At 52.9% G+C, this 23,696-nt stretch overlaps 1 protein-coding gene across 3 annotated transcripts; it reads right to left on the reverse strand.

The window, feature by feature from the left end:
* Positions 1–2,678: 2,678 nt before the first annotated feature.
* NPAS4 (neuronal PAS domain protein 4) lies at positions 2,679–21,195 on the reverse strand. Of its 3 annotated transcripts, XM_063728369.1 has the most exons (9): positions 18,991–21,195; positions 8,613–9,175; positions 7,695–7,846; positions 7,413–7,515; positions 7,025–7,292; positions 6,734–6,843; positions 6,253–6,388; positions 4,696–6,131; positions 2,679–4,004 (listed from the first exon to the last, which is right to left on the reverse strand). In XM_063728369.1, the coding sequence occupies exons 2-9, from the start codon at positions 8,785–8,787 to the stop codon at positions 3,976–3,978; spliced, it is 2,409 nt and encodes an 802-aa protein (XP_063584439.1). In that variant the 5' UTR covers positions 8,788–9,175; positions 18,991–21,195; the 3' UTR covers positions 2,679–3,975. The 3 variants fall into 3 exon arrangements, 2 of the variants coding, with proteins under 2 accessions (XP_063584439.1, XP_063584438.1); XM_063728368.1 differs by lacking the exons at positions 6,734–6,843; positions 7,413–7,515; positions 7,695–7,846; positions 8,613–9,175; positions 18,991–21,195 and having other exon boundaries at positions 7,025–7,402; XR_008511556.2 differs by lacking the exons at positions 2,679–4,004; positions 4,696–6,131; positions 6,253–6,388; ... (3 more) ...; positions 7,695–7,846; positions 8,613–9,175 and adding an exon at positions 12,850–13,178 and having other exon boundaries at positions 18,991–20,048; positions 20,438–21,170.
* Between the last annotated feature and the right edge of the window lie 2,501 nt (positions 21,196–23,696).

Genomic DNA, 23,696 nt, shown 5'->3' on the forward strand with positions numbered 1-23,696 from the left:
AGCCAGGCTTGATGGCATGCGCCTGGAATCCCAGCTACCCAGGAGGCTGAGGCAGGAGAATCGCTGGAACCCGGGAGGCAGAGGCTGTACTGAGCCGAGATCGTGCCACTGCACTCCAGCCTGGGCGACAGAGCAAGACTCCATATCAAAAAAAAAAAAAAAAAAAAAAGTTGTGGGGCTTTTTTGTTTTGTTTTGTTTTTTGTTTTTTGAGACAGAGTCTCACTCTGTCACCCAGGCTGGAGTGCAACGTCACGATCTCAGCTCGCTGCAACCTCCGCCTAACAGGTTCAAGTGATCCTCCTGCCTCAGCCTCCCGAGTAGCTGGGATTACAAGCTCACGCCACCATGCCCGGCTAATTTTTGTATTTTTAGTGGAGACGGGCTTTCACCATGTTGGCCAGGCTGCTGTCGAACTCCTGACCTCAGGTGATCCACACACCTCGGCCTCCCAAAGTCCTGGGATTACAGGCTTGAGCCACTGTGCCTGGCTTATTATAGATTTAGACTTAGAGAAAAGTTGTGAAGATCCTGCAAAGTTCCCATAGACCCCACAGCCATTTCCCCCTGTTACCAACATCTTACACTTACATGATACATTTGTCACAATTAATGTCAATATTGATACAGTATTATCAACTGAAGTCCATACTTTATTCAGACTTCCTCATTACCTTGCGTCCTTTTTCTGCTCTAGTATACTAAATTCTATTTCATTATTATGTTTCCTTAGGTTTCTCAGATTTTCCTTTTTGTTTTGTTTTGTTTTTGTGGCAGGGTCTTGCTCTGTTTCCCAGGCTGGAGTGCAATTGTGTGACCATAGCTCATTGCAGTCTCTAACTCCTGGGCTTAAGCAATCCTCCAACTTCAACCTCTCAAGTAGATGGAACTACAGGTGCATGTCATCATGCCCAGCTAATTTTTGTTTGTAGAGATTGGGTCTTGCTTTGTTGCCCAGGCTGGTATTGAACTCGTGGGATCAGGCCATCCTCCCACCTTGTCCTCCCAAAGTTCTGGGTATATAGGCGTGAGCTGCCACAATTGCATGGCCAGACTTTCCTTTTTTTTTTTTTTAATGACCCCACGGAAGTTTTTAGATGGGACTCCAATGCATGTCTTGAGCTCATGGTCACTTAAGATTCCCTCTGGGGAACTTAGGAACACATTTTTATGGTAGAAACTGATGAGTCTAATGAAACCCTTTGACTGAACTTCAGAAGTGTCCTCTCAGCCAGGTGGGGTGCTGTGCACCTGTAATCCCAGTATTTTGGGAGGATGAGGCAGGAGGATCGCTTGAGCCCAGGAGTTTGAGTCCAGCCTGGGCAATATAGTGAACCTTGTCAAGAAAGAAAGAAAGAAAAAGAAAAAGAAAGAAAGAAAAAGAAAGAAAGAAAGAAAGAAAGAAAGAAAGAAAGAAAGAAAGAAAGAAAGAAAGAAAGAAAGAAAGAAAGAAAGGAGAGAAAGATTCCTTTCAAGAAGACATTTTGAGTGTGTCTGCTATGTGCCAGTCCTGTGCTCCATGCCAGGGTCCTCCTGGGGCTGACAATCCAGTTATTTTGTCCAAGTTGGAGAACAGATGCACAAGGAAGGCAGAAGGCAAAACTCCATCCTCCTTTTCCACCCAAGGACCCATCCAAGTTGGAAAAATAGTGACAGGTCCCTAGGGGTGTCTTCCTTCCCATGGGACTCTCCGAAGTGCATGGCCCCGGAGCTGGAGGATTTGGAATAAAAGGAGGCTTAGGGGCTTTCTCAGGTTGTGCCCTCTGTTGCTGGAACCTAGCCTCTGTACTTCACTGGGGAAGCCTTTGAGGTCACCATTGTCTTCTAATTCAATTGAATAACTTAAGTCAATTCTGCGCTTCTCTGCTTATAAATGAACACTATCAAGTTCTAACAGCGTCTTTGGGAGATAAGTACCATGTTTGTCAGCCCCACTTCACTTGTGGAGAAACTGAGCCTCAAGTCCCATTTGGCAAATAATTGGTGGAGGTGAGATTTGAATCCAGGGTTCGCTCTGTCGCCCAGGCTGGAGTACAGTGGTGCAGTCTTGATTCGCTGCAACCTCTGCCTCCCAGGCTCAAGAGATCCTCCAGCCTCAGGCTCTCATGTAGCTGGGACTACAAGTGTGCACCACACCCAGCTAATTTTTGTATTTTTTGTAAAGATGAGATTTCACCATGTTTCCCAGGCTGATCTCAAACTCCTGGGCTCAAGCAATCCTCCTGCCTTGGCCTCCCAAAGTGCTGGGATTACAGGCATGACTCACTGTGCCCAGCCCATCTCCTCATTTTCATTTGCACCTCACCCTACCCTGTGGCTGTTTGGGCTTCAAGCTTGGAGGAAAACAGCATTTTTGGAAACTTTTTTCTCTTGACCTACTGAGTTATATTCTGCTCAGCTCTACTTTACAGACCTGGAGAGCAAAAAGAGGGGGTTTCTCACCCCACACTTGGGAGAGAGGACCCTGCTCCAGCCCACATTTGCCCTTCTTGAGTAATCTGGGATGAGATGATTTGGGATGGGTGGTGATTCACTGGCTCTGCCAGCAGAGAAAACAGCCCAGGGCTGGGATGCAGATGCTCTGGGTATGTTGCCCACCCACCCATGCCTGTCATCAATTGTGGGAGCAAATAACTTTTTACCTGTGGTCCTCAATTTCTTCATCAGTGAGACGGGCTAATATGCCTGCCCAGAGGCATTGTTGCAGGAAATAACAGATGTAAAAGTGTGTGTCAGCTGAAAGCCCTGTGCAAGGATAACAGACGTGGTTATAATTTCCAATGAGTCGATCCAGGGCCCCACAAGGAAGTTGCTTCCCTGAAGGACCAGGTGAAGAAAGAACTTGTGAGCAGAAGCTTCAAACCCATGCCCAGAACCAACATCAAATTGAATCCTCTTGTCCACTCCTAGGCCCTCTGTCCCCTCCCACACCACGGGCACTGCAAGCCTGTCGCAGAGAGGAGATGCCAGTATTCTCTAGTACTGGACACCAAGCACCTTGAGGGCAAGACATAACATCTGTTTCAGCCCTAAGCTTTCCAGCTTCTAGCACAGTGTGGGCCACACAATGTATATGTGGATGTTGAGTGAAAGAATGAATGAATGAGTGAATTAATGAATGAATTCACAAGTGGCTGAAGAAGTGCTGGGGCCATAAACAGGTCCAGCTTTTACCTCCTGGCCCCCAGGCTCCCATCCAAGCCTCCCAAACTTATCCTCTACCCTTCCTTTTACACAGCAGTGCATGACACAAGAGATACCAAAAAGGCAAACTGGACTTTATTATAAAGTTGGCTACAAAGTCACCGCAGCACCACGAGGTGGCCATCTGGGCAGGCCCAGGCAGTCTGGCGGCCGGGTGAGTCCCGCACCAGGTACACGCACTCGTGCAAGCACACGTGTGACGGCAGATCTGCCTTCCTCCATCGGAAAGGAACGTAGCGTCTCTTCGCACCCCCCACCCCAGGCGCGGGGCGCAAAAGTCACAGGAAGGGCCGCCAGGGCGGCAGAGTCCATCGGAATTGAAATCCCGTTACTGGTGTGTAGAGAATTCTACGTGGGTGTCAAGAGCCCCTCAGGGCACGGGCTGGCCCGGGTGGGCCCTGCCTTTCCCCCACCAAGGCCTAGGGGTGGCTTGGCCCCTAGGAGTGGAGAACTGGCCCAGGCCAATGGGGCAAGGCGGCGGGGAAGTCAGACTCCCCCATTCTCCGCTTGAAATCCCATTCAAGGAAACTCACTACGAGTGAATACAGATTGAAATGGAAACTGGGATCGCTCGAAGTCTCTTGATTTTAAAAAGAAGCTCCCCTCCCTTGCCCTCCCACCTCCCCCCCCCCCAAAATCCTGCAGGGCCTGGGGAATCATATATATCCCCCTCTGGCCCCCAGAATCCCCCCAACAGTCCCGGGGGGGTGGAGAGCGGCTCCACGTCTTGATGACAATATGCCATACTTGACGACGTTAAGTCACAGACTTATTCAAAACGTTGGTTCCCCTCCACTTCCATCTGCAGAGAGACAGAGAGAGAGAACACAATCAGTTAGACCAATTAGCACAGAGGATCCTGGGGCTGAGAATGTGTTGGTATTAGTATGGGCTTCAAAGATGTTGGCTCAATGATGAAATGATGGCCAGAGGCTCAGCAGATTAGGGGGCAATTTGGATGGACGGAGTGAAACTGTGGCTGTAATTTAGGAAGGATGGGGCTGTAACCAGGGAGCTACCTCAATGGAGTCAGGGGCTGAGCCTCGTCTTTCTTTTACCAACTTGTATAAACTCTTGCTCTGTATCCCCTTCAGGGATCTAGGATACTAGGATAGAGCTCTAGTCCCTCTTCCATCAGTTTGTTGTGCACCCTAAGGAAAGTTTGTTTAACTCTGGGACCTTGATTATTTTCATCTGTAAAATGGGGTGGTGAAGACTGATCTAGGCCCCTCATGGAGTTAAGCACAAGCCCTTACTTAAGAATTCTCTAGCACTCTATCCCACAGCCCTAACCCCTGCCAAGTCTACTTGTTCAAACTTTCATATTAAGTCTTTCATTTTTTTCTCATCCCCACTGCTACTCTCTTCAGCAGGGGATGTCATCCCCTTAATAAAATCAATGTACAGAGAGAGGGAATTGATTTACCTAAATCTACCCAGCATTTCATTGGCAGGACAGGGACTTGAGTTCTTGGACCTTTTGGCTGACTCACCTTCATGGAAGCTGTCTTGAACTTGGCTCTGGAGTTGATGCAACTCATCAGTAAACCCATCATAGGGGAATGCTGAGACACCTGTCTCAAAGGCGGTTTCATATGTGGCCAGGTCCTCCAGGAAGCTGTGGTCTTCTGGGGACAGGTTGTTGCAAGGCGATGGGGCCCCTCCTGGGCCCTCTGCCTCAGGATCCCCTGAGCCCCATTCCTCACTGGGGTCTGGGGTAGAGAGATCCATGAAGATGTCTTCCACGGGCGTCTCTTCCAGGAACATGTTATCAGGGTCAGCCAGGAAGTCCAGCTCCTGGCATTTCCAGGGTTTCAGGTCCAGGCTGAGCACAGGGGGGCCTGCCCCTGACAGGGACAGGTTGGAGTCCAGGGGCTCCAGTCCTCCAAGTGGCTCTAGTCCGCCAGTGCCAGCCTCAGCTGAGAAGGGTCTGTCCATGCCCTGAGCCAATTGGCTAATCTGCTGGATGAGACGGTCTATCTCATTCTGCTCCTTTTCAGAGTAGTGGAAGAAACTCTGCTTGACTGGAGAGGCCTCAGGTGTGAGCAGGCCTTCAGGCACCAGGGGGACATCCACAGAGAGGGGGCCCCGGAGCTGGGCTAGGGCCAAGAGCGTGCAGTCCCCATTACCAGGGCTGCTAGGACTTGGGGGCAACTTCTCATAGAGAAAACTGCATCCCTCCTGGGCAAAGTAAGTCTTGGTAGGGTTGGGGCTCAGTTGCTCTGGGAAGGTTTGGCTGGGGCTGTCCAGGTGTGCTTGGAATGCTGTGCTGGGAGGAGTCAGCTGTTCATGGGCAGGGCTGCCCAGAGGCTCTGGGAAGGTGGCTGTGCTGGGAAGAAGCTGGTCTGGGAAGGTGGAGGTGCAGGGAGTCAACTGGTCTTCGTAGCTTCTGACCGAGGTTTCAGTCAACTGGCCTTGCAGTGGGCTAGTTAGCGGATCTGGGAAGGTTGCACTGCTGGGCGTCAACTGATCAGAGAAGGTCGCAGTGCTTGGAGTCAGCTGTTCTTGAAGAGTGCTGGATGGGGTGGGCAAGTGGGTCTGGAAGGGCTCATGGAGGCTGAAGAGGAAGGCACAGCCTCCTGGCTGATGGGGCGTGTAGGGTGGAGTGCACACAAGATCCTTGCTTAGTTCTGCTTGGAGAGAAGGCTCAGGCCCAGAAGGGAATGTCAGGTAACTGAAGTCCAGTTCTTTGGAGGGTCGGGGAAGCTCTTCTGATGCAGAGACAACACTCAGTTCAGGAGCACTGGGGAAGCTGGTGCTTCTGGGAGCCCCCAGTGCTGCGGTGAAGAGTGGGTTAGTGCTGGAGCACTGTTCCTGGGAAAGAATGTTTTCAGGGAATGAGGGCAGCATGGTCGGAGTGCCTAGGACATAAGCTGCCTGGGTGTCTTCAGAATTCAACTGCTGGCGGAGGCTCCAGGCTTCCATGTCACTGGAGAGGAGAGAAGAGTCAGCTGGTAAGGGTCCGATGTCCATATCCAGAGCAGTTCCCTGATTTGTATCTCCTCCATGCCGACCTCAGCTGCCCCCTAGGCCCCTGGCTTGTGGCTTACCTGATTGGGTAGTTATTGGCAGTAATGGGGCCCTCTGGACCTTCTGAGTATAACAGACAGTAAATCCATGCCCAGCCTCCAGTCTTGGCCTGTAGCCTCACCACCATCTCTGCCTGAATATCTCCACTCTCAGCCACTGAGGAGAAAGAAGATGCAGAGTTAGGATGTCCACCAGGCAACTCTACCTACTCCCCACCCTTGGTCACCTCTCCACTGAGTTGAGATAGCCATGACATCCTCTCCTCTGACTACCCTCACCTGCACCACTCAGCTCTCTACCCTGACCTCACCACTCAGAGTCCCCCAGTTCTGATTTGATTATTGCCTTGAATCCTCACCATCATGTTCACCCTATAGCATCCGAAACTCTTGGCATCTGTTATCTCCCCAGCATCACTCTTGACTACAGCTCATTCTTTATCTGGTCTCCCATGCCCTTTCCCAGCTTGCTATCTTGTCCCCAGCCTCTCTGGACACTCACACAGGCGGTAGTGTTGAGCAGAAGCGTGGGCCAGGTCCTCGGGGTGCAGCAGTCCATACCATGATTTACAAAGCAGTTCACTGCGCTCAAAGCCCAGGTAGATTAGGACACTGGGAAGGTGGAAAGGGTGAGGTCAGCTTTCTGTTTTCCTTGCTTGATACCCATGCATCTCACTCCCTCCCAGATCCTCTGCCCCCCTAAACCCCATCCTCCCTGCCCCTGACTCCAGAATCTAGGGTCCCTTCATCTCTGGCCTGCCTTCCTCTTGGAATCTGAACACTCCAGGCTTACCTCTCAGAGATGTCCAGTAGGGCCAGGTCTTTAGCATGGCGGCTCTGGAACATGGCCAGGAAGAGTGAGGCAGGGCCAGGGCCAGGGCCAGGGCCAGGGCGGGGTCTCGGCTCCAGTGGGGCACAGAAAGCTGTGAACACGGGGTTTCCTGCCCAGTAGGCTCCAGGTGGGTGAGCATGGAATCGGCCTCGAATAAGCACGAGTTTGTTGCCTGCACTCTGGCGCCTGAGGGACTTGGAGGTGTTGAAACGGCAGCGGAAGAGGCGATCTAGATAGGTGAAGAGAAAAACAGATAAGAGGGTGAGTGGCTGAGAGAGAGACCGTGGATGGTGGGGAGAAGGGCAGCAGGTGGGAAATTGGACAGAGGAAGGGAGAAGGGAGTCCTTACCAGTGTCCAGGGCAGAGGGCAGGGTGAGTTGCTGGCGCACGGTGAGATGGTCAGCTGGGTCAATGATGTCGTAGATGCTGTCACCCTGGGCAACCAGGTCCACCTGGAGGGAGGAAAAGAAGAGATGACCATTAGGGAGAACAGCAGGAGCCAATCTTTGATCTATAGTATCTTGTAGGGTATAACCTCTCCCTCCATAGTAATTCCCAGTTCCTCAGGAGTGGAAGGCTCACGGCACCCACTCCATGCCCAGCCTCAGCTGAAAGGACCCTCAGCACTCACCATGGAGTGGCCCAGATGCTCGCTCACACTCTCAGACAGGTAGAGCAATTTCCCCTCGGCTGTGAACACAAGCAGAAAGCCGGGTAGTGCCGCTACGATGTCCTCAAGCTCTTGAGCTGAGAGAAGCCCCGTGGGGCCGGCCAGAGGAGTGCCTGTAGGGCAAGAAGACGGGTGCGTCAGGAGTAAGACTGGGAGGCAAAGCAGAAGTGAGGAAGGCATGGTCTGAGTTTCAGAGAATTCAGAGGAATTTCTCATAGACCTGCCTCTGCAAACACCTGTTGACCCGCTGCCCGCAGCTCTTGGCCAGAGAACCTGTTGCTGTATCTCCATAGCCCACAAGCCCTCGACTTCTAAAGTGGCGTCGGCGCCTCCTCGGCTCTTAATTTCAGAACCGCGGACACAGCTCCAAAGCGGCTCTGAATTTCAGAACGGCGGACAGAGCTCCGAAGCCGACTGTGGGTTCAGAACCATGGACAGAGCCATACACAGCCGATGCGGTCGTCAGCACCATGGGCAGCGCCCCGAAGGCGACGGGAGATCCCTTTCAGCACCGCGGACAGTAGCTACGTTTCCCCTAGGCTCAGGCAGCTCCATCCCTGCAACTTCCCGGGCTTCCCTCCTCGGCTCCCGGAGCGCCTCTGCACTGGCGGGCACCGAGGCCGCTCTGTCCTGGCTCTTCTCCTCTCATAATCTGGTGTTAGGGACACCGTCCAGGCTCTCTAACTCTCATTCAGAACTAAGGTGAGGTCTGGAGGGAGCTCAGGAGGAAAAGTAGAAAGTCCCGAATCTCCCAAGTCCCCAATCTCCCCAGCTCGCCAGCACGCTGCCCTAGACATGCGGCAGCCCCAGCGGGTTCCCTCTGCTCCAGGGTCTCCGGCGCCTGGCAGCTCGGATCTGTGGTAACCCCAGAATGCTCACCTCCAGCGAAGAAGACGCCCTTGCGAGTGTAGATGCAGGCGAGGCTCATGATGTGCAGGTAGGACAGCCGGACCTTGTCCGCTTCGGCCAGCGGCAGCAGCTCCTTGAGGTTCCGGATCTCGGCGTTGATCTGGTCCCGGCGCGCCTTGGAGGCGCCCTTGGTGGAGCGGTACATGACCGGCGGCTGCGGAGCTCCAGCTCGGGCGCCCGAGCACCTGCGCTCCCGTCCCGACGCACCGGCGGCTTCCTCCTCCGTGCTTCCCCGTCTCTCGCTCAGGCTCGCTCTCTGCTTTCCTGGGCTCCGCTCGGCTGCGCTGCCCCCCTCGCCTGCCTCACGCCGCCTTATATAGCTCCTGCCAGGCGTGGGGGGCTCGTTTTAGAGCCGGGGGGGCGGGAGAGCGGGAGGCTGGGCTAAGCAAGCTGCAGCGGGAGCCGCTGACTGGGGAGGGGGGCTCCTCCTCCCGCCCGGCTTCCGACGTCATCTCATGACGTAGAATGAGAGAGGGAGGGAGGCGGGCGAGGGGGGAGCAGGAGGCTGCGGAGGGGGCCGAGCCTGGCGGGAGCTGAGCGGAGAGAAAGGCGCTGCGTTAAGAAAGCTTGAATGGAGTGTGGGGACCCTGGCGTCTGAATGCGTTCAGTTGAGGGAAGAGACAGGGCCAAGGTTAGGGCGGCCTGAAGCCCGCGGCAGGAGTCCGCAGAGGGCAGAGAGGGGCCGGCACTGACACTAATTTTTCTGAGGAGTTGAGGGAATGGGGAAGAACAGGGTTGTCTACAAATCCCCCTCGTTACTTGACAGACAAGGTCACGTTCACTTGCAGGGAAGGAGGACATTCCTTGGCCTCCGTGGGACAGGTCACTGCTGGGGTTACTCTCTGGGGACTACTTAACCTGGGATTCCCTTGGCCATTTTCAGAGAACAAATCCCCGCCCCCGCTTCCCAAATCGGGCTTTGGCGGCTTATCAGGGGGTGTTCATGGGGGTCTAAGTCCCTAGGATGGGTGGAAAGGGGGTCCGGTGGGAAAGGGACCAGCTGAATTTGGCGTTGATCCTATTTTCCCAGAGCCAAGAATAGAAACCAACACCAGCGCTGTAGTCTGCAGTGATTCGTGGTTTCCCTCTCAGCTAATTAACCTTACTGGAGGGGGAAACTGAGGCAGGGACGTGGGGCACGGCGAGGACCTGGGTCTGCACTTAGGCATCCCTTCCCCCCTTTGCCGGCCCCCAAGCGAGCGCTTCCCCCCGCCCTGCTGCCAGCCGCTCTCTCCCCGCGGGCCGGGGGCGGGGGCGGGGCCGGGGGAATCCCAGCTCCATATTAGGACAGGAATCCTCCGGCGGCTGCCGCGGCTGCGGCGGCGGCGGGCGGGGCCTGGCTGCCTCCGCACCGCTCCGGAGGGCTCCCCGCCCTGCCTAGGCGGGCAAGATGGGGGAGCGGCTGAGAAGCGAAGGGGCCGCACCGGACCCTCCATGACCCCTGCACCTACCAGGGACTCTGTATTTTTGCCAGGTTCCCTCCACCCCTCTCCACATTTGCGGCTCCAAGTCTGCTGGCTCTGCCTCTCCACCTTCAACTCTCCACTCTCCACCTTCGTTTCTTTTTCTATCCTTTCATATCCTTTTCTATCCTTTTCATATCCTGTCACCTTTCCCCTATCCCCACCCCCCGCCCCACACCCGCTTTTTTTCTCTTTTCACCACAGATGATTGCTCTCTACAGGGGCGAGGAGGTGCCGTTCTTATCCCGGGATTCAATAATGCAAGAAGCAAGCGGGCTAGGGAATGTTCTTATCTGAAATCTCGTTTGATGGAGTAGCTGTGTGCGCATGGATTCACTTAAGTGGCTGGAAATGAGGCCACTTAAAAATTGGAGGGTGGGACTGGGAAGTTCCAGTCACACAGGAAGCATGGAGATGAACTTTGACATCAAAAAGGACAGTTTGGGGCCAGGGAACTCCCCGCTCCTCATGGAAAGGGGTGGTAGTAACAGAGGTAGAGTGGGAGGAGAGCCAGCTGAGGAGAAGGATGTCTTAGAAGAGGGGTGCAAAGTGTGGAGACGCTATTCTGGTTTCTTATGCATTTTGGCAGAGGTTGGGGCCATCCTGTGGTCAGTGTCACAGCTGAGGTGGAGGGAACGATGTCCGCTTGTCTGTCTGCCACTGTCTCTAACCCTATTGACCTGGATGACAGAGAGATGATTCCTCCTGGACATGGGTCTGTGTTGCTTCTTTCATCTCAATCTGACCTATAATGTACCACCCACCAGTCTCTCAAGCTTCCATTTGAACAATCCCTTGATCTTTGGATCCCCTTCCGTATGAAATTCCACGGGGGTTGTTCCTGTGTTCTTCACTCACTGATGCTAAAGCTGCCTGTGAGGCATTCTGAGTGTCCCCCTCCACAATAAGAGGAGTCTACTGGCTGGGTGTCATGGCCTCCTGCAATCTGAGCGAATCTGCAGTGAAGGAACACGGCGCCGATCGCTGTCCGTGGTGCTGAAAGAGTCACCATGGAAGTCAGGCTATGGTTTGCCAGGGACATCGACTTAGGGCTTGGGTACCCACAGGCCTCAGAGTGAGCCTACCCTTTGACTGTCCCCTTATTCTCTGTGAATGAATATGGAGGGTTTGCATGGGGCCAAGATTTCTGGGCTCTAGGGGTGAAGTAAGCAAGTGAGGAGAACTGGGCTCAAAGGAAGAGCCCCTGGCTTTTTCCAGGAGAATGGAATGGGAAGAAGCACTTTGGAAGGGAAGAAGGGTCTAGAAAGGGACAAGGGAGGGGGTAGAGAAGGGCTCATCCTAGTTCGCCCACTCTGATTCAAGTTGAGAAGCTCTGTATGCCCCGATGTCTCCTCTTCCTAGGCCAGCTCCCACTCCCCCTGCCTCCCACCTCCGTGAAGCTATTTTTAACTGTGCAGAACCAAAAATAGCTTGGCAGCAGCTTCAGGCCGTGGGAGAGGAGCTATTTATATCACCAGTGACGGTTCCGAAATAGCAAGCAGGAGGAGGGGGGCGGCTGGCACACTAGAGAGCTCCTGGCCGCTGCTAAAAATACTGGCAGTGTGAGTCATCCTGGCCTGGCTGAGTCACCCCACTCTCTCCCCCAAGTGGCAGGCAGCAGCAGCAGAACAAGCTAAGAATTAGAAGCCTGAGATGGGGGAGGCATCAGAGCCTGCTGGCTGTGGGAAAGTAGGCAAGGGAATGAATTGGGAGAGGGGCTTTGGTGTGAGTGTGTAGAAGGAATGGGAGAGCAGAACCTCTCAGCCAAACCTACTGGGCAAGCGTGCAGCATCTCCAGCTATGCACTACTGCTCAAGGATGCTTGGGCAATTGAAGGAAAAGAGCCAGACTCTGTGTATGTGTGTGTGTGTGTGTGTGTGTTCATTTGACTAAGACTGTGTTTGTGTGTCCTGTATGTCTGCCTCTAAACCTGTCTGGACGTGGTTGTATGTCTATATCTCTATCTGTTTGCATGTGTCTTTGTAGCTCCGAGTCTGTACCCCTGTATATCTATGTGTTTACCTATGCCTGCATCTATGCTTGTCTTTTTTTGTCTCCAACTTCCTATGTTGTGTGCAGTCCTATGTTTGTGCCTGTGTGTATTTATGTCTACAATTTTCCATATGCCTTTCTGTCAGTGTCTGTGTTTGTGTCCATATCTGAGTGTGCTCTGGGTCTTTCAGCATCTGATGGCATGGTGGGATGTACATGTGTCCCCAGACTCAATATAGTTTCTGTTGCCCTCTCTGAGGTCACCCGTTGGGCTCCTGCACCATCTATATCTTGCTCCCTCTTTCCACCTAACATCTTCCGCTCTTTCCAAGGGCCCCCTAACCATTTGCAAAGCTCTCTTGTTGCATGCAATCTCTAGTAAAAACATGGAGGAAAAAAGCCCCACATGACCTCTCCCTTTTCTCTTGAATCATCCTGAATTCTCCCTGGCCTGCAGGAGTAAGTGGTTTTCCATCACTCCATATTTGGAGAGCTGAGAGAAGAGAAGGGCTTTCTTTAGTTCTAAAAAAAAAAATTCCTGGTGTGGGCACAGGCATGCGTAGCGCGCATGCACACACACACAGGCGCACATACACATGCACGCACACACACACACAACTGAGAGAATGAGAGAGAGAAAAAAATATCAAGGTCCCTTCTTTACTGAGAGGAGCTCGCATCTGTTGCCATAGCAACCCACCCACTTCTTCCCCGAAAAATCACCAAGAAGAGGTGATGGCATCGAGGAGGGATTGGCTGATTCCTTTCTTTATTATTTTTTCCGAAAAAGGGTTTTTGTAGCAAAAACAGGCCGTGAGATCCCTTGCCCCTGTCTTGCATAGCTTTATTGGGAACCTGGGGGAGGGGCATCACCCCCCAGCCTTTATCAGAGAAGAGGAGGTGTATCTTTTCCAGAGATTTGGAGGAGGATTACCTCCTGGGAAGGAGTTGAAGGGTGGGTGAGGAATCTGCTTCTTCAGAACAGCATGGAGACTCCTAGCTGCTAGTCTGGATATTTGGAGCAAGGATCTTGACAGACGGCTGTCAAAGTGTGATCTTGTCTTGCTCTGGACAAATGTGTCTATGAGAAAGAGAAAGGGGGAGGAAGGGAAGGGAAGTGGGGAGAGACAGAAAGAATATGAATGAATGAATCACTGAATGGGGCTTCAGAGAAAATGACAATACGCCAAAGGATGCAAGCTTGCAGTAGTGGTCAGACCAGACAGGTGGGCAAGATGGTCCAAGAAAGATGCATTGATGCAATTGGTGGTGCTGCAAGTTAACAATGAGATCACAGCTGCAACTACTTAACTTATGGCCATAGGTTAATGTTCCAGAGGAGCACTAAAGCCCATTTTTCATAGTTCTATTCCCAGCCTGAGTCTCAAAGGCCTCCTCCAAAGCCTGGCCACCAGCCACTGCAGCCACATCACTCTCTCAAGTGAACTGTAGCTTGTTGCCAAATGACTGGATGGTGGAAAGAAAGGGATTCCTTGTTTCCTCCCATGCTTGGCTTGCTACAGAAATGGGGTCACTTGGGGCTTGAGCTTGGAAAGACAGATGAAGAATCTGACCCTGGAGAGAGATACCTGCCTTTCTGGCAGGCTGCTGCTACCATCAGCAGGCAGGGGCATGGCCAGGTGAGGTTGGCATGGGCAGTGGGTGCAAATCCACTTAACGTTATGAAGCAGAGGGACAAAAAGACTTCAGATTTGCTCTGGCCTGTTAGACACATTCTCACGACAAATCTGACTGATATCATTATTGTTATTTATATACAGTCTTGCTCTGTCATCTAGACTAGAGTGCAGTGGCCTGATCATAGCTCACTGCCACCTCAAACTCCTGGGCTGAAATGATCTTCTGTGTCAGCCTCTCGAGTAGCTGGGACTACAGGCATAAACCACTACACCCAGATAATTTAAAAATTTTTTTTCTGCCCAGGCTGGTCTGGAACTCCTGACCTCAAGCAATCCTCCCACCTTGCCCTCCCAAAGTGCTGGAATTACACGTGTGAGCCACGACACCCAGGCTTAACTGATATTATGATGCTCATTTGATAGATGGTGAAACAAAGGCTCAGAGATGGATAATGACTTAATCAAAGTCACTCAGCAAGTCTCTGGCAATGCTGAGCCTCACCCCTAGTTCCTGTTCCCAACCCAAGCTTTCTCTTTTGCACCACGTGATAGGGCTAGGGCTTACAAACTATGGACTGCAAATCTAGCCACATCTAGCCTGCTGCCTCCTTTTGTATATAAAGTTTTATTGGAATACAGTCACATTCATTCATTTACTCATCGTCTATGGCTGTTTTCACATTACAATGGAAGAGCTGAGTAGTTGCAACAGAGACCATATGGTTCAAAAAGCCTAAAGAACTTTTTGACCCTTTTTTACTAATTGATCCTTTAGAGAAAAAGCGTGCCATCCTTAGACCAGAGAATGAGTTCACACCAGGAATATCTCCACTTGTTTCTCTTTCTCACCCAGAAAGCTCTCTTAACCCAGGATATACCAAGCTATCATTTCAGCCCCCTTTACTGTTCCAAAGGCCATGGAGAAGTAGTGCTCCTGGACAACTTAAAGAAGTAGTGCTCCTGGACAACTTAAAGCCCAATCGGTCAGGCTCCTTATTGGTTTCCAGCCCCTTTTGTGGCTGTGGAGATGTACCCTGCCCATGCAGGATGACGCTCCACTTCCTGCAACAGGAGTTGGAACAGGCAATGAGGAGGCAGGGTACCCCATTCCATCCCTATTCCAACCCTAGTCTTCAGGACTGCGTTTTGGGCAGAGGGGTCTCAGGGCTGGTGATTAACGTATTGTCAGGAAGACAAAATTTATGTATGGGAGGAAAAGGAAGGTATTGTGGGATCTCCGGCCTCCCGAATCCTCCAGTCTGACCCAGGAGGGAAGAATCTCTCTATGCCTTCTCAGACAGGTTGATTAACTTGCCTAGGATCACACAGCTAGAGTGAGATAAATCCACAATTGAACCCAGGTTTTCCTGACTTCTACTTTTTTTTTCTAGGTTGTTCTTTTGAATTGGTGGATTTGAAACCAGGGAAAGGTTTTCTAACAGATTCCTAAGCACCTCCCCATCCTGCGTCCATGGCTCCGCGGTCAGTGCAGTGAGAATAGGAAACCCACGCAGAGCTGGCTTGTGCAGTGACCGTGTTGTCTTCCGCTGCATCTCAGCAGGCTGTTTTCCTTTTCCTGAGGCCTTTTCATTATGCTATCACTCCCTCAATTCTACTTGCACATGAAAGCATTCAGAACATTTTATCTATTTATGGTTATGAAATCAACAAAGCTCATGTAAGAGGGTGCAGGCTGGCACCCACGCATTGAGATGGCCAGAGCTGGGTGAATGAGCTGAGAGCCAGGAAGGTGAGGGACATAGACCCATGGAGGGGGTGGGAGCGGGAGAGTGGAGCCCAGGTGGGAAAAGATGAAACTTTTGTGGGCAATGTCCTGAAGGCAGGGCTGAGAGAAGAGGACACAAGGAATGCAGTGAGGAGCAAGTCAGAGCAGCCACATTCCAAGAGGGGAAAGAAACCTAATCAACTAAAGCCACTTTTCAAATGCAGAGCAGCAACCAACATTCCTGACGTGCCCTGGGGAGGCTGGAGTAGGCGGACTTTCCTCACATTCATTTTCAGAGTCTTCTCCACCACCACTCCCAGCTGGCAATTTCTGGCCCTTCTGGTCCTCCAGTGAGGTCCGGGGACACCCTCAGTGGCCCCCAGCCCCTGTGCTTCCTCATCACCACACTCTGCACGCTGCATTGTCCCTGCGTGTTTACTTGGCTGTCTCCCCTACCAGCATCTACATCTGGTCTTCATGTTCCCAGCATCCAGCACAAGGCCTGGCACAGGGCAGGGGCTCAGGCGTGTAAGTCATTCATGCAACAAACAGCTGAGGGCAGAGTTTGTGCCAGCCTCTGCAGAGATGTGATGGTGCCCACAGACAGCTGGTCTCAGCCTCATGGAACCTGCAGGCTGGTGAGAGAGCAAGGGGTCCATCCAGCCACTTCGGTGGGATACTGCCATCAAGGAGGTATGCTGGGAGTTTGGGGAGAGCAAAAGAAGGGGTGACCCTGCCTGAGGAGTTGGCACCGGCCTCCCCAAGCAGGTGCATTTGAGTTGAGCTGCTGGTGGCAAGTCAGTGCTGACTGGGCCAGGCTGTGCTGGGTGGGTGGCTGGGTGGACAGAGGAGTGTGGCCTCATAAATGAGATTCAACACAGTGCCAGGTAGCCACAAAAGAAGCCATTGTAGCTGAGGTTGTGTTAACAGGGACATGCAGCAAAAGTGGAGAGAGGGCAGCCTCTGTCAGGGCCAGGAGGTTTGGCTCTAGGACTTATGCTATGGGTCCAAGCCTAGCCTTGAGCACAGCAGCCAGTGAGGAGGGGCCAACAGCACCAAGGGCTGTGAGGCAGGGCCCAGGGCATCCGCCAGGCCTGGCTCTGGTAAGCCCTCCAGCCTGTCTGGCCTCATGTACCCCCTTGCCTCTCCTCCAGATGCATGAGCCTTCTTCCAGTCCCTGGCCTGCCACCCTCCCGGCCGCCACAGTGCCTTTGTACATGCTGTTCCCTCTCCTGGGGTGCTGCTGCCTCTCTCCTCTGCCGAGTTCTTCCTATTTTCCCCTGTTAGTTCAGCCTAAATATCATCTCCTCTGGAAAGCCTTCCCTGACCTTCGTGCTGAGGCCAAATCCTCAGTTACAGGTTTGCAGGCACCCCAGGCCTCTGTTGGCCCTTGGTGAAATAGTGATTTAATACTTTATTTTGGTGAGGAATTTATTGTCTCTTCTCCACTAGACTGTGGTCACCATGGCAGGGACTGTGACTGCTTTGCCCACTGTCAACTCCAGCTTAAAGTGCTTCATAAACATTTGTAAGAAATTTTTAAAAGATGGGAGGAATGGAGAGATGTTCCTCAGAGAAGAGGAGGCTTGAGGAGGTGGTGTGGCATTTGCAGATGTTTGAAGGACCATCGAGAGGCAGTGGGAGAGACATGGTCCACGTGGAAAGGCCAGCGGGCGGGGATGTACCTGAGGCAGGAGAGGGTGGCGGGGGAGGAGAATCTGGGCTAAGTCCTGCCTCCTCCACAGACTGCCTTTGTGACATCGGTCAGTTAAGTGACCTAATCTTTTATGCCTCGGTTTATCTATTCGTTAAATACAGAAGTGGGGAGGATGATGGCACCTCTATCAAGGGACTGATGTTAGCATTAAAGGAGTTAATTAGTTAAAACACTCAGAAAATGCCTGATGCATAAAAGGAGCACAAGAAATGCTCAATGGCAGAATGTTGGTCATTATCTTAACTTTATGAAAAATATAATTTTGAACAAGGCTATGCAGAGATGGCAGGGGCTGGTTCAGGAGGCAGCACATGTCCTGGCACTGCAAGTGTAGAAATAGCCTGGGTACCCACTGGCAGCTTTGATCCAGGCCAGGTCTGAGAGCACCAGATGGAGTAAACCAGGCTGGGGCTGCAGCCTGGAGAAGTGGAGGGATGAACACAAAGTGCCCCTCAGGGCTCTGGCTCGGGCCCCAGCAGGCTCCTTCCCCAGGTGGCAGCTGCCCCCTCCACTGCTCACCAAAGCCAGAGATGGAGGGCCCGGCCCGGGCCCAACACACCCTTCTGGTGCTCAGCAGACCAGTTCCCCTTGCCATTCTTCCGGAAGCCGACCTGATCATGTTCTTCCCAGCTTAAGACCCTTATGGCTCCCATTATCTCTCATTACTAAAAACTCCTCCAGGCTGGCACCTCCTTTTTTCCCCTTCCACCCACAGGTGCCTCAGCCTCCAGAGGCTCCAGCTTCAAGTCTCTCCTTGTTACTATCAGGGCACAGCTCGTAACATGGGAGTTTACAGATGAGGCACCTACCCACACCTTGTGTACCTGATGAGTGTATTAATTCATGAAAACCTCACAGCAGCCCTATGACATGCCAGCCATCATTACTCCCACAGGCCCTGGGCCAACAGAGAGGGAATCTACAGGGAACAGTCCAGGGGGTTCCAGGAAAGACTGATGGGGTTTAAGCCTCCAGTGGTCAGACAGGGTCAGGGACTGGGCCTAGGGGCAACAAAGAAGAGACCCCCACGAGCAAGGAAAATGGTGCTCCCCATGCTGGGGAATGCGGGAACCACAGGGAGTTGGGTGAACCGTGGTGAGCAGGGGCGAGTGACCCTTATGGCTGCTGATGGAGCAGCTTCCGAAGCCAAGAAGGGCTGAGCGCTGGTGGGACGGGAGGAGCACCAGGAAGCTTTGGTGGAAAGGACCATCAGGTTGAAGGGAAAGCCCCTGAACTGCCATCCCTGACAGGCTGTGAGTTGGGAGAGCCTTCTGCCAGGGAGTCCGAGGTCCAGGAAGAAGACGAGGTGAGCTCAGTCTAGATGTCAGCGGATTATGTTTGGTGCAGGGGAATAGTTCTGAATAGGAGCAGCAGAAGATGCAGATTCTGTTCCCAGCTCTGCCACTAGCCTGCTGGGGGTGTTCTGCAAACCTCTCTCCCTCCCTGGGCCTCAGTTTTTGTATTTGCAAAATGGCAGTGGGTCAGACCTCTTAGCCTCAAAGGACCCTCCCAACCTCTGGCACTTGAGCATCTCTGAGCCTGCTGGGCCACCTTTGGAAGTTGAATGCTGCAAACCCAAGCTCCAGTTTCAGGTAGGGGCGAGCCCATTGCCCAATGCTGGGGTCCGAGTGGGCCTGAAGGCTCCCAGAGGACCACGTTCTCAGCCCTGGGTGGGCAGGGACCCTGAAGACCTGGCCTGTGTGGACACAGGGGAGTAAGTACTGGGTCTGAGCCTGTAGTTTTGCTTCTTCCACCCAACCCATTGGGGGTCTTTCTCACAGCTTGGTGCTGGGTACACCAGGGGACTCACCATTGGAGGGATCCGATGGGTTCCAAGGTGCACAGAACAGACCTCCAGATCATCCTCAGGTGGTCTACACAGCCTGTGGCTAAAGCAACTGCTGTCTCCAGCACTTCTTAGCTTCAGTCTGGTGAGAGGAAGAAAGTCCCCTTGGCAGTGTCTTACAGGCAGCCACAGAGGGCCCCCACAGCCTGGCCAAAATGCTCAGTTTCAGAAAATCCCAGACTCATAATTGGAGTGACGGCCCTTGAAAGATGGTCTCGGATGACTGAAACCTAATGTGACCCAAGTGACACACTGCCAGCACTTGGTGGAGGTGGACCTGGACCACGTCCTTGGTTCATGGTGCAGTGGCCATGTGGGCCTCCCACAGGCTGGCCTCTGGGGCCTAGGTGCTGAGGAGCCTGGGCCAGGAGGCAGAGCCGTAGGTCCTAGTCTTAGCGGCACCCTGACTTGCTGTGTGACCTTGGCGAATTGTGTCTCTCTGAGGGCCGCCTGAGTCTCCCCCTCTGCACTGAGGGCTTGGTGCTGGGAGTGGACACTCTGCTGAAGCACCATTCAAGGTCCCAGGGCTAGCTGTACCAGAGCAGGAGCTTCTCTCCTCGCCACCCTCGGAGCCCTCAAGTGCTGTTTGTGTGTTCGGCTCCACCTCTGGGTCCCCCATCCCGGTCCAGAGACCAGCCCAGAGATGTCTGGAATCCACGCAGCTCCTTGAGAATGGTCAGGCACTTCCCAGCTGCCCTCCCAGGTCCCGGTCAAACGCCTCCAGGAAGTGCTGCAGGGACAGGGCAGAGGTCAACAGGACCCGGCAGGGGTCCAAAGGGCTGGGTCCACTTGACTCTGGGGAGCCCTGCCAGACCCCTGCAGGCCACACCTACATCCAGAAGCCAATTGGTCCTTGTAGGCAGTCTGGGGAAAGGTTTGGTTCCAGAAAGTTCCAGAGCTGGTGGCTGCAGGAATCCTTCAACAGAGGCGATGTTTGCAAGCAGCAGCAACCTAGTTGGTCGGTCGTGGAGTCCGTGGCATCCAGAAGCTTTTCCAAAAAGTCCGCCCAGGTCCAAACTGTGCTGGAGAAGGAGAGGCAGCTGGTGCCATGACAGAGGTGTCCAGTCCCTCTGCTTGGTGCAGGGCAGGTGCTGGAGACCGGCACACGGGGCTGCCTATGCTCAACCGTAAGGAATGGCTTGACCTCTGGCCAGGAGGTCAGCAGCCGTGGGCTCTGGCCCATGCTCTTCCTCCAGGAACGTGCCCTAGTCAATCACTACTTCTCTCTGGGCCTCAGTTTCCCTTCCAGTTTAAGGAGGGGGTTGGAGCAACTGGTAAGGGGCTTTCCCGGGATCCTAACTCTGCTCCAGGCTGAGCTCAGGGAGAAAAAGGTTAAGGGGTCGGGGGGGCCTGGAGGGAGGCAAAGGTCTCCAGGGTCCCATGGTGGCCCCAAGGGTAGTGAAGTCCTCACCTGGTGTTTTCACCCTGTGGCCTTGTCCAGAGAGGATCCCCGAAGGCGCTAGGCCTGGCATCTCGTTTCCTTCCAAGGTTTGGACAGAAGTCTCCCCTGTTGGAGGAGGGGGGCGGGGGCGAGGGGCAAGGGCAGGACCTCCCTTCTCCCTGGTTGAAATGTCTCCATAGAGGGTGGGGGGCGCTAAGATGGGGGTGGTGGGGGCGTGTGGCGCCGGGGACTCCCCGGCCCGGCGCGGGGCTCGCGGCTCGGGGGCGGGGGCAGCTCCCAGGCTCTGGTGGAGCCGCCACTCCGCCAGTTGCCTTAAAAAGGCGCCAGCGCGCGCGCATCAGCAGAAGGGCTGCGACTCTCTTCCAAATTAGGCAAGAATTGGGAGGCCGCGGGAGACGAGCTGCGAGAAGAGCGCGGACGTCACCCGGGGCCTCCCTCTCCCTCCCGCTCCCCGCGCCTGCATCACGTCCCCATGGCAACGGCGTGCCTCGGCGGCGATGAATGAGCCACTGCGAGGACAGGCGCGCGCCGAGATGCGCGCCCCCTCCGCCAGGCGTCACGGCCCCACAGCTGCCCAGGGGAAGGGGGTGCAGCCCGGCGCCCGGAGGAAGGGATGCCCCATTCAGATTCCCAAAAGCCCAGGACCCATTTATTCCCAGCTGATCTTGTGTCCCGGGAGCCCGGGGAATACTCCGTCCAGGGGTCCTCGACCCTCTGGTTCAGGGCTCCCTGGCTCCCAAGGCCCCCCTTACCCGGTCTCCGCTCTCCCCCGGCCAGCCCTCTGCTCCCCAAAGCCTGCGGAAAACCAGGTATTGTGTGGCTTAGCGCCACCGCGTGGTCGATTATGGGGCTGCGGCGGGAGTGCTTGGCGACTGGCGTCCCGCCGTCTATGTCGCCCTCTGGCGTCTGCAAGCGGGGAGTAGCATAAAAGAACTCAGCAATTTTCACACCAGAACCCTGATTAACGCGGGACTCATTCTCACCACACTTATGATTAACTTGTGATCAATCACACTTGTGATTAACGTTCAGCGAGCGCGCTCCATGTATTAGGCACTTGCTACGTGCTTTCCTCGTATTACTCCATTCTCACAGCAACTCTGTAATGCAGAATATTATTATTATCATTTTATTTTACTTATTTTTTGAGACAGGGTCTCACTCTGTCATCCAGACTGGAGTGCAGTGGTGCGATCTCAGCTCACTCCAGCCTCCGTCTCCCGGGTTCAAGCAATCCTCTCACTTCAGCCTCCTGAGTAGCTGGGATTACAGGCATGCACCACCACACCCAATTAATTTTTGTATTTTTAGTAGAGATGGGGTTTTGCCATGTTGCCCAGGCTGGTCTTGAACTCCTAGACTCAAGCAATCTGCCTGCCTCGGCCTCCCAAAGTGCTGGGATTACAGACGTGAACCACCGCTCCTGGCCTATTATCATTTTAAAGTGAGAAAAACTGAAGCCAAAAGAAGTTGCGGCTTTGCCTAAGATCCCATAGCAGCACGGGGCAGAACTGACTCCTGCACTCATGACTGTGAAAAGTGCTCTTGGGCCCTTTCACTTCCACACCCCTTGTCTCTTTTGATCAGCTTCACAGTCTCTTGAGATAAGCGGGACAGTGAGCATTAAAATCATTCCCACGTACAGATAAGGAGACTGAGACTGGGAGAAGTGAAATGGTTTTCCGGAGGTTTCAGACAGCCAAGGGTGGAACTCAGGTTTCTGGGCCTCTGATCCAGAGGTTTTTAGGATGAGGTAGCAGGGTGAAAGTGAGTCCAACACATCTCTGTGAGCCCCTGCTCGTTAGGGTGAATGAAGGATCCCATCCTAAGCTACTCCACCATTAACAAACCAAGCAGTCCACAGTCAGGAGAGGGTCAGGGGGTCTCCCCATCTTCCAGCGTTTTGGGTGTTCATAGGAGCTAGATGCTCCAGTCTCTCCCCCTCCTCCCCAAATATCAATATCTCTAATTTTATTTTATTTTATTTTGAGATGGAGTTTTGCTCTTGTTGCCCAGGCTGGAGTGCAATGACACAATCTCGGCTCACTGAAACCTCCACCTCCTGGATTAAAGCAACTCTCCTGGGTCAGCCTCCCGAGTAGCTGGGATTGCAGGTGCAGCTAATTTTTGTATTTTTTAGTAGGAACGGGGTTTCACCATGTTGGCCAGGCTGGTCTCAAACTCCCAATCTCAGGTTATCCGCCTGCCTGGGCCTCCCAAAGAAAGTGCTGGGATTACAGGCGTGAGCCACTGCGCCCAGCAATATCTCTAATTTTATATATACTGTGTTTCGTGTTTGAATGTTGTTGTCTTACGATGTAATCTTCCTGCTGTGGTGAAACCCTTGTACGTATCTACTATTAAGTGAGAAAAATGCCTCCTCTTTGCTTGCTGTTCTTAAGGGGCTGGCGTTGTTTTCCAGTGAATCTTCTCGGGTCTATTGCTTTCTTGATTTTCTTGCAGAAATACTGATCCTATGTAAGTCTTTGGAGGCTGTTGATAGCTTGTTCTTACTGGTTTGTATTTTCTTTCTTTCTTTTTTTTTTTTTTTTTTTTCCAGATGATGTCTCACTCTGTCACCCAGGCTGGAGTGCAGTGGTGCGATCTCAGGTCACTACAACCCCCACCTCCTGAATTCAAGTGATTCTCCTGTCTCAGCCTCCCAAATAGCTGGATTACAGGTGCCTGCCACCACATCTGGCTAATTTTTGTATTTTTAGTAGAGATGGGGTTTCACCATGTTGGCCAGGCTGGTCTCAAACTCCTGACCTCAAGTGATACTCCCACCTCGGCCTCCCAAAGTGCCGGGATTACAGGTGTGAGCCACCGCGCCCAGCCTGGGCTGATAACATTCTATGGCTTTCTCTGTGCACCCTTAGGTGAGAGAGGTTGGGAGGCACTGCTTCAGGACTACTTAGGGGCATCATCAAAACTGTTGATCTGGCGGATGTGAAAATGTATCTCGTTGTGGTTGCCCTTAATACTGATGGGGTTGAACATCTTTTCAAGTTTATAGAACATTCTTATTTTTTCCCTCTGGAATATTCATGTATTTTACTTAATTTTCTCTCTCTTTTTCCTTTTCCTTATTGATAAGTCATTGTGGATACTATTTATTGCTGTATCGATCAGTGTTCTATTGCAGAAACCACTTACCATTTTAAGCATTAAGGTTTTCTATATAGGGTTTTAGTGTTTATAAAATAATTAGAAGAGCTGGAGAAATGGGCTATTAATTGGACTTTCAGAAATGACATAAAAACAACCC

Source organism: Pongo abelii, chromosome 9, assembly GCF_028885655.2.
Source record: "Pongo abelii isolate AG06213 chromosome 9, NHGRI_mPonAbe1-v2.0_pri, whole genome shotgun sequence".
NCBI lineage: Eukaryota > Metazoa > Chordata > Mammalia > Primates > Hominidae > Pongo > Pongo abelii.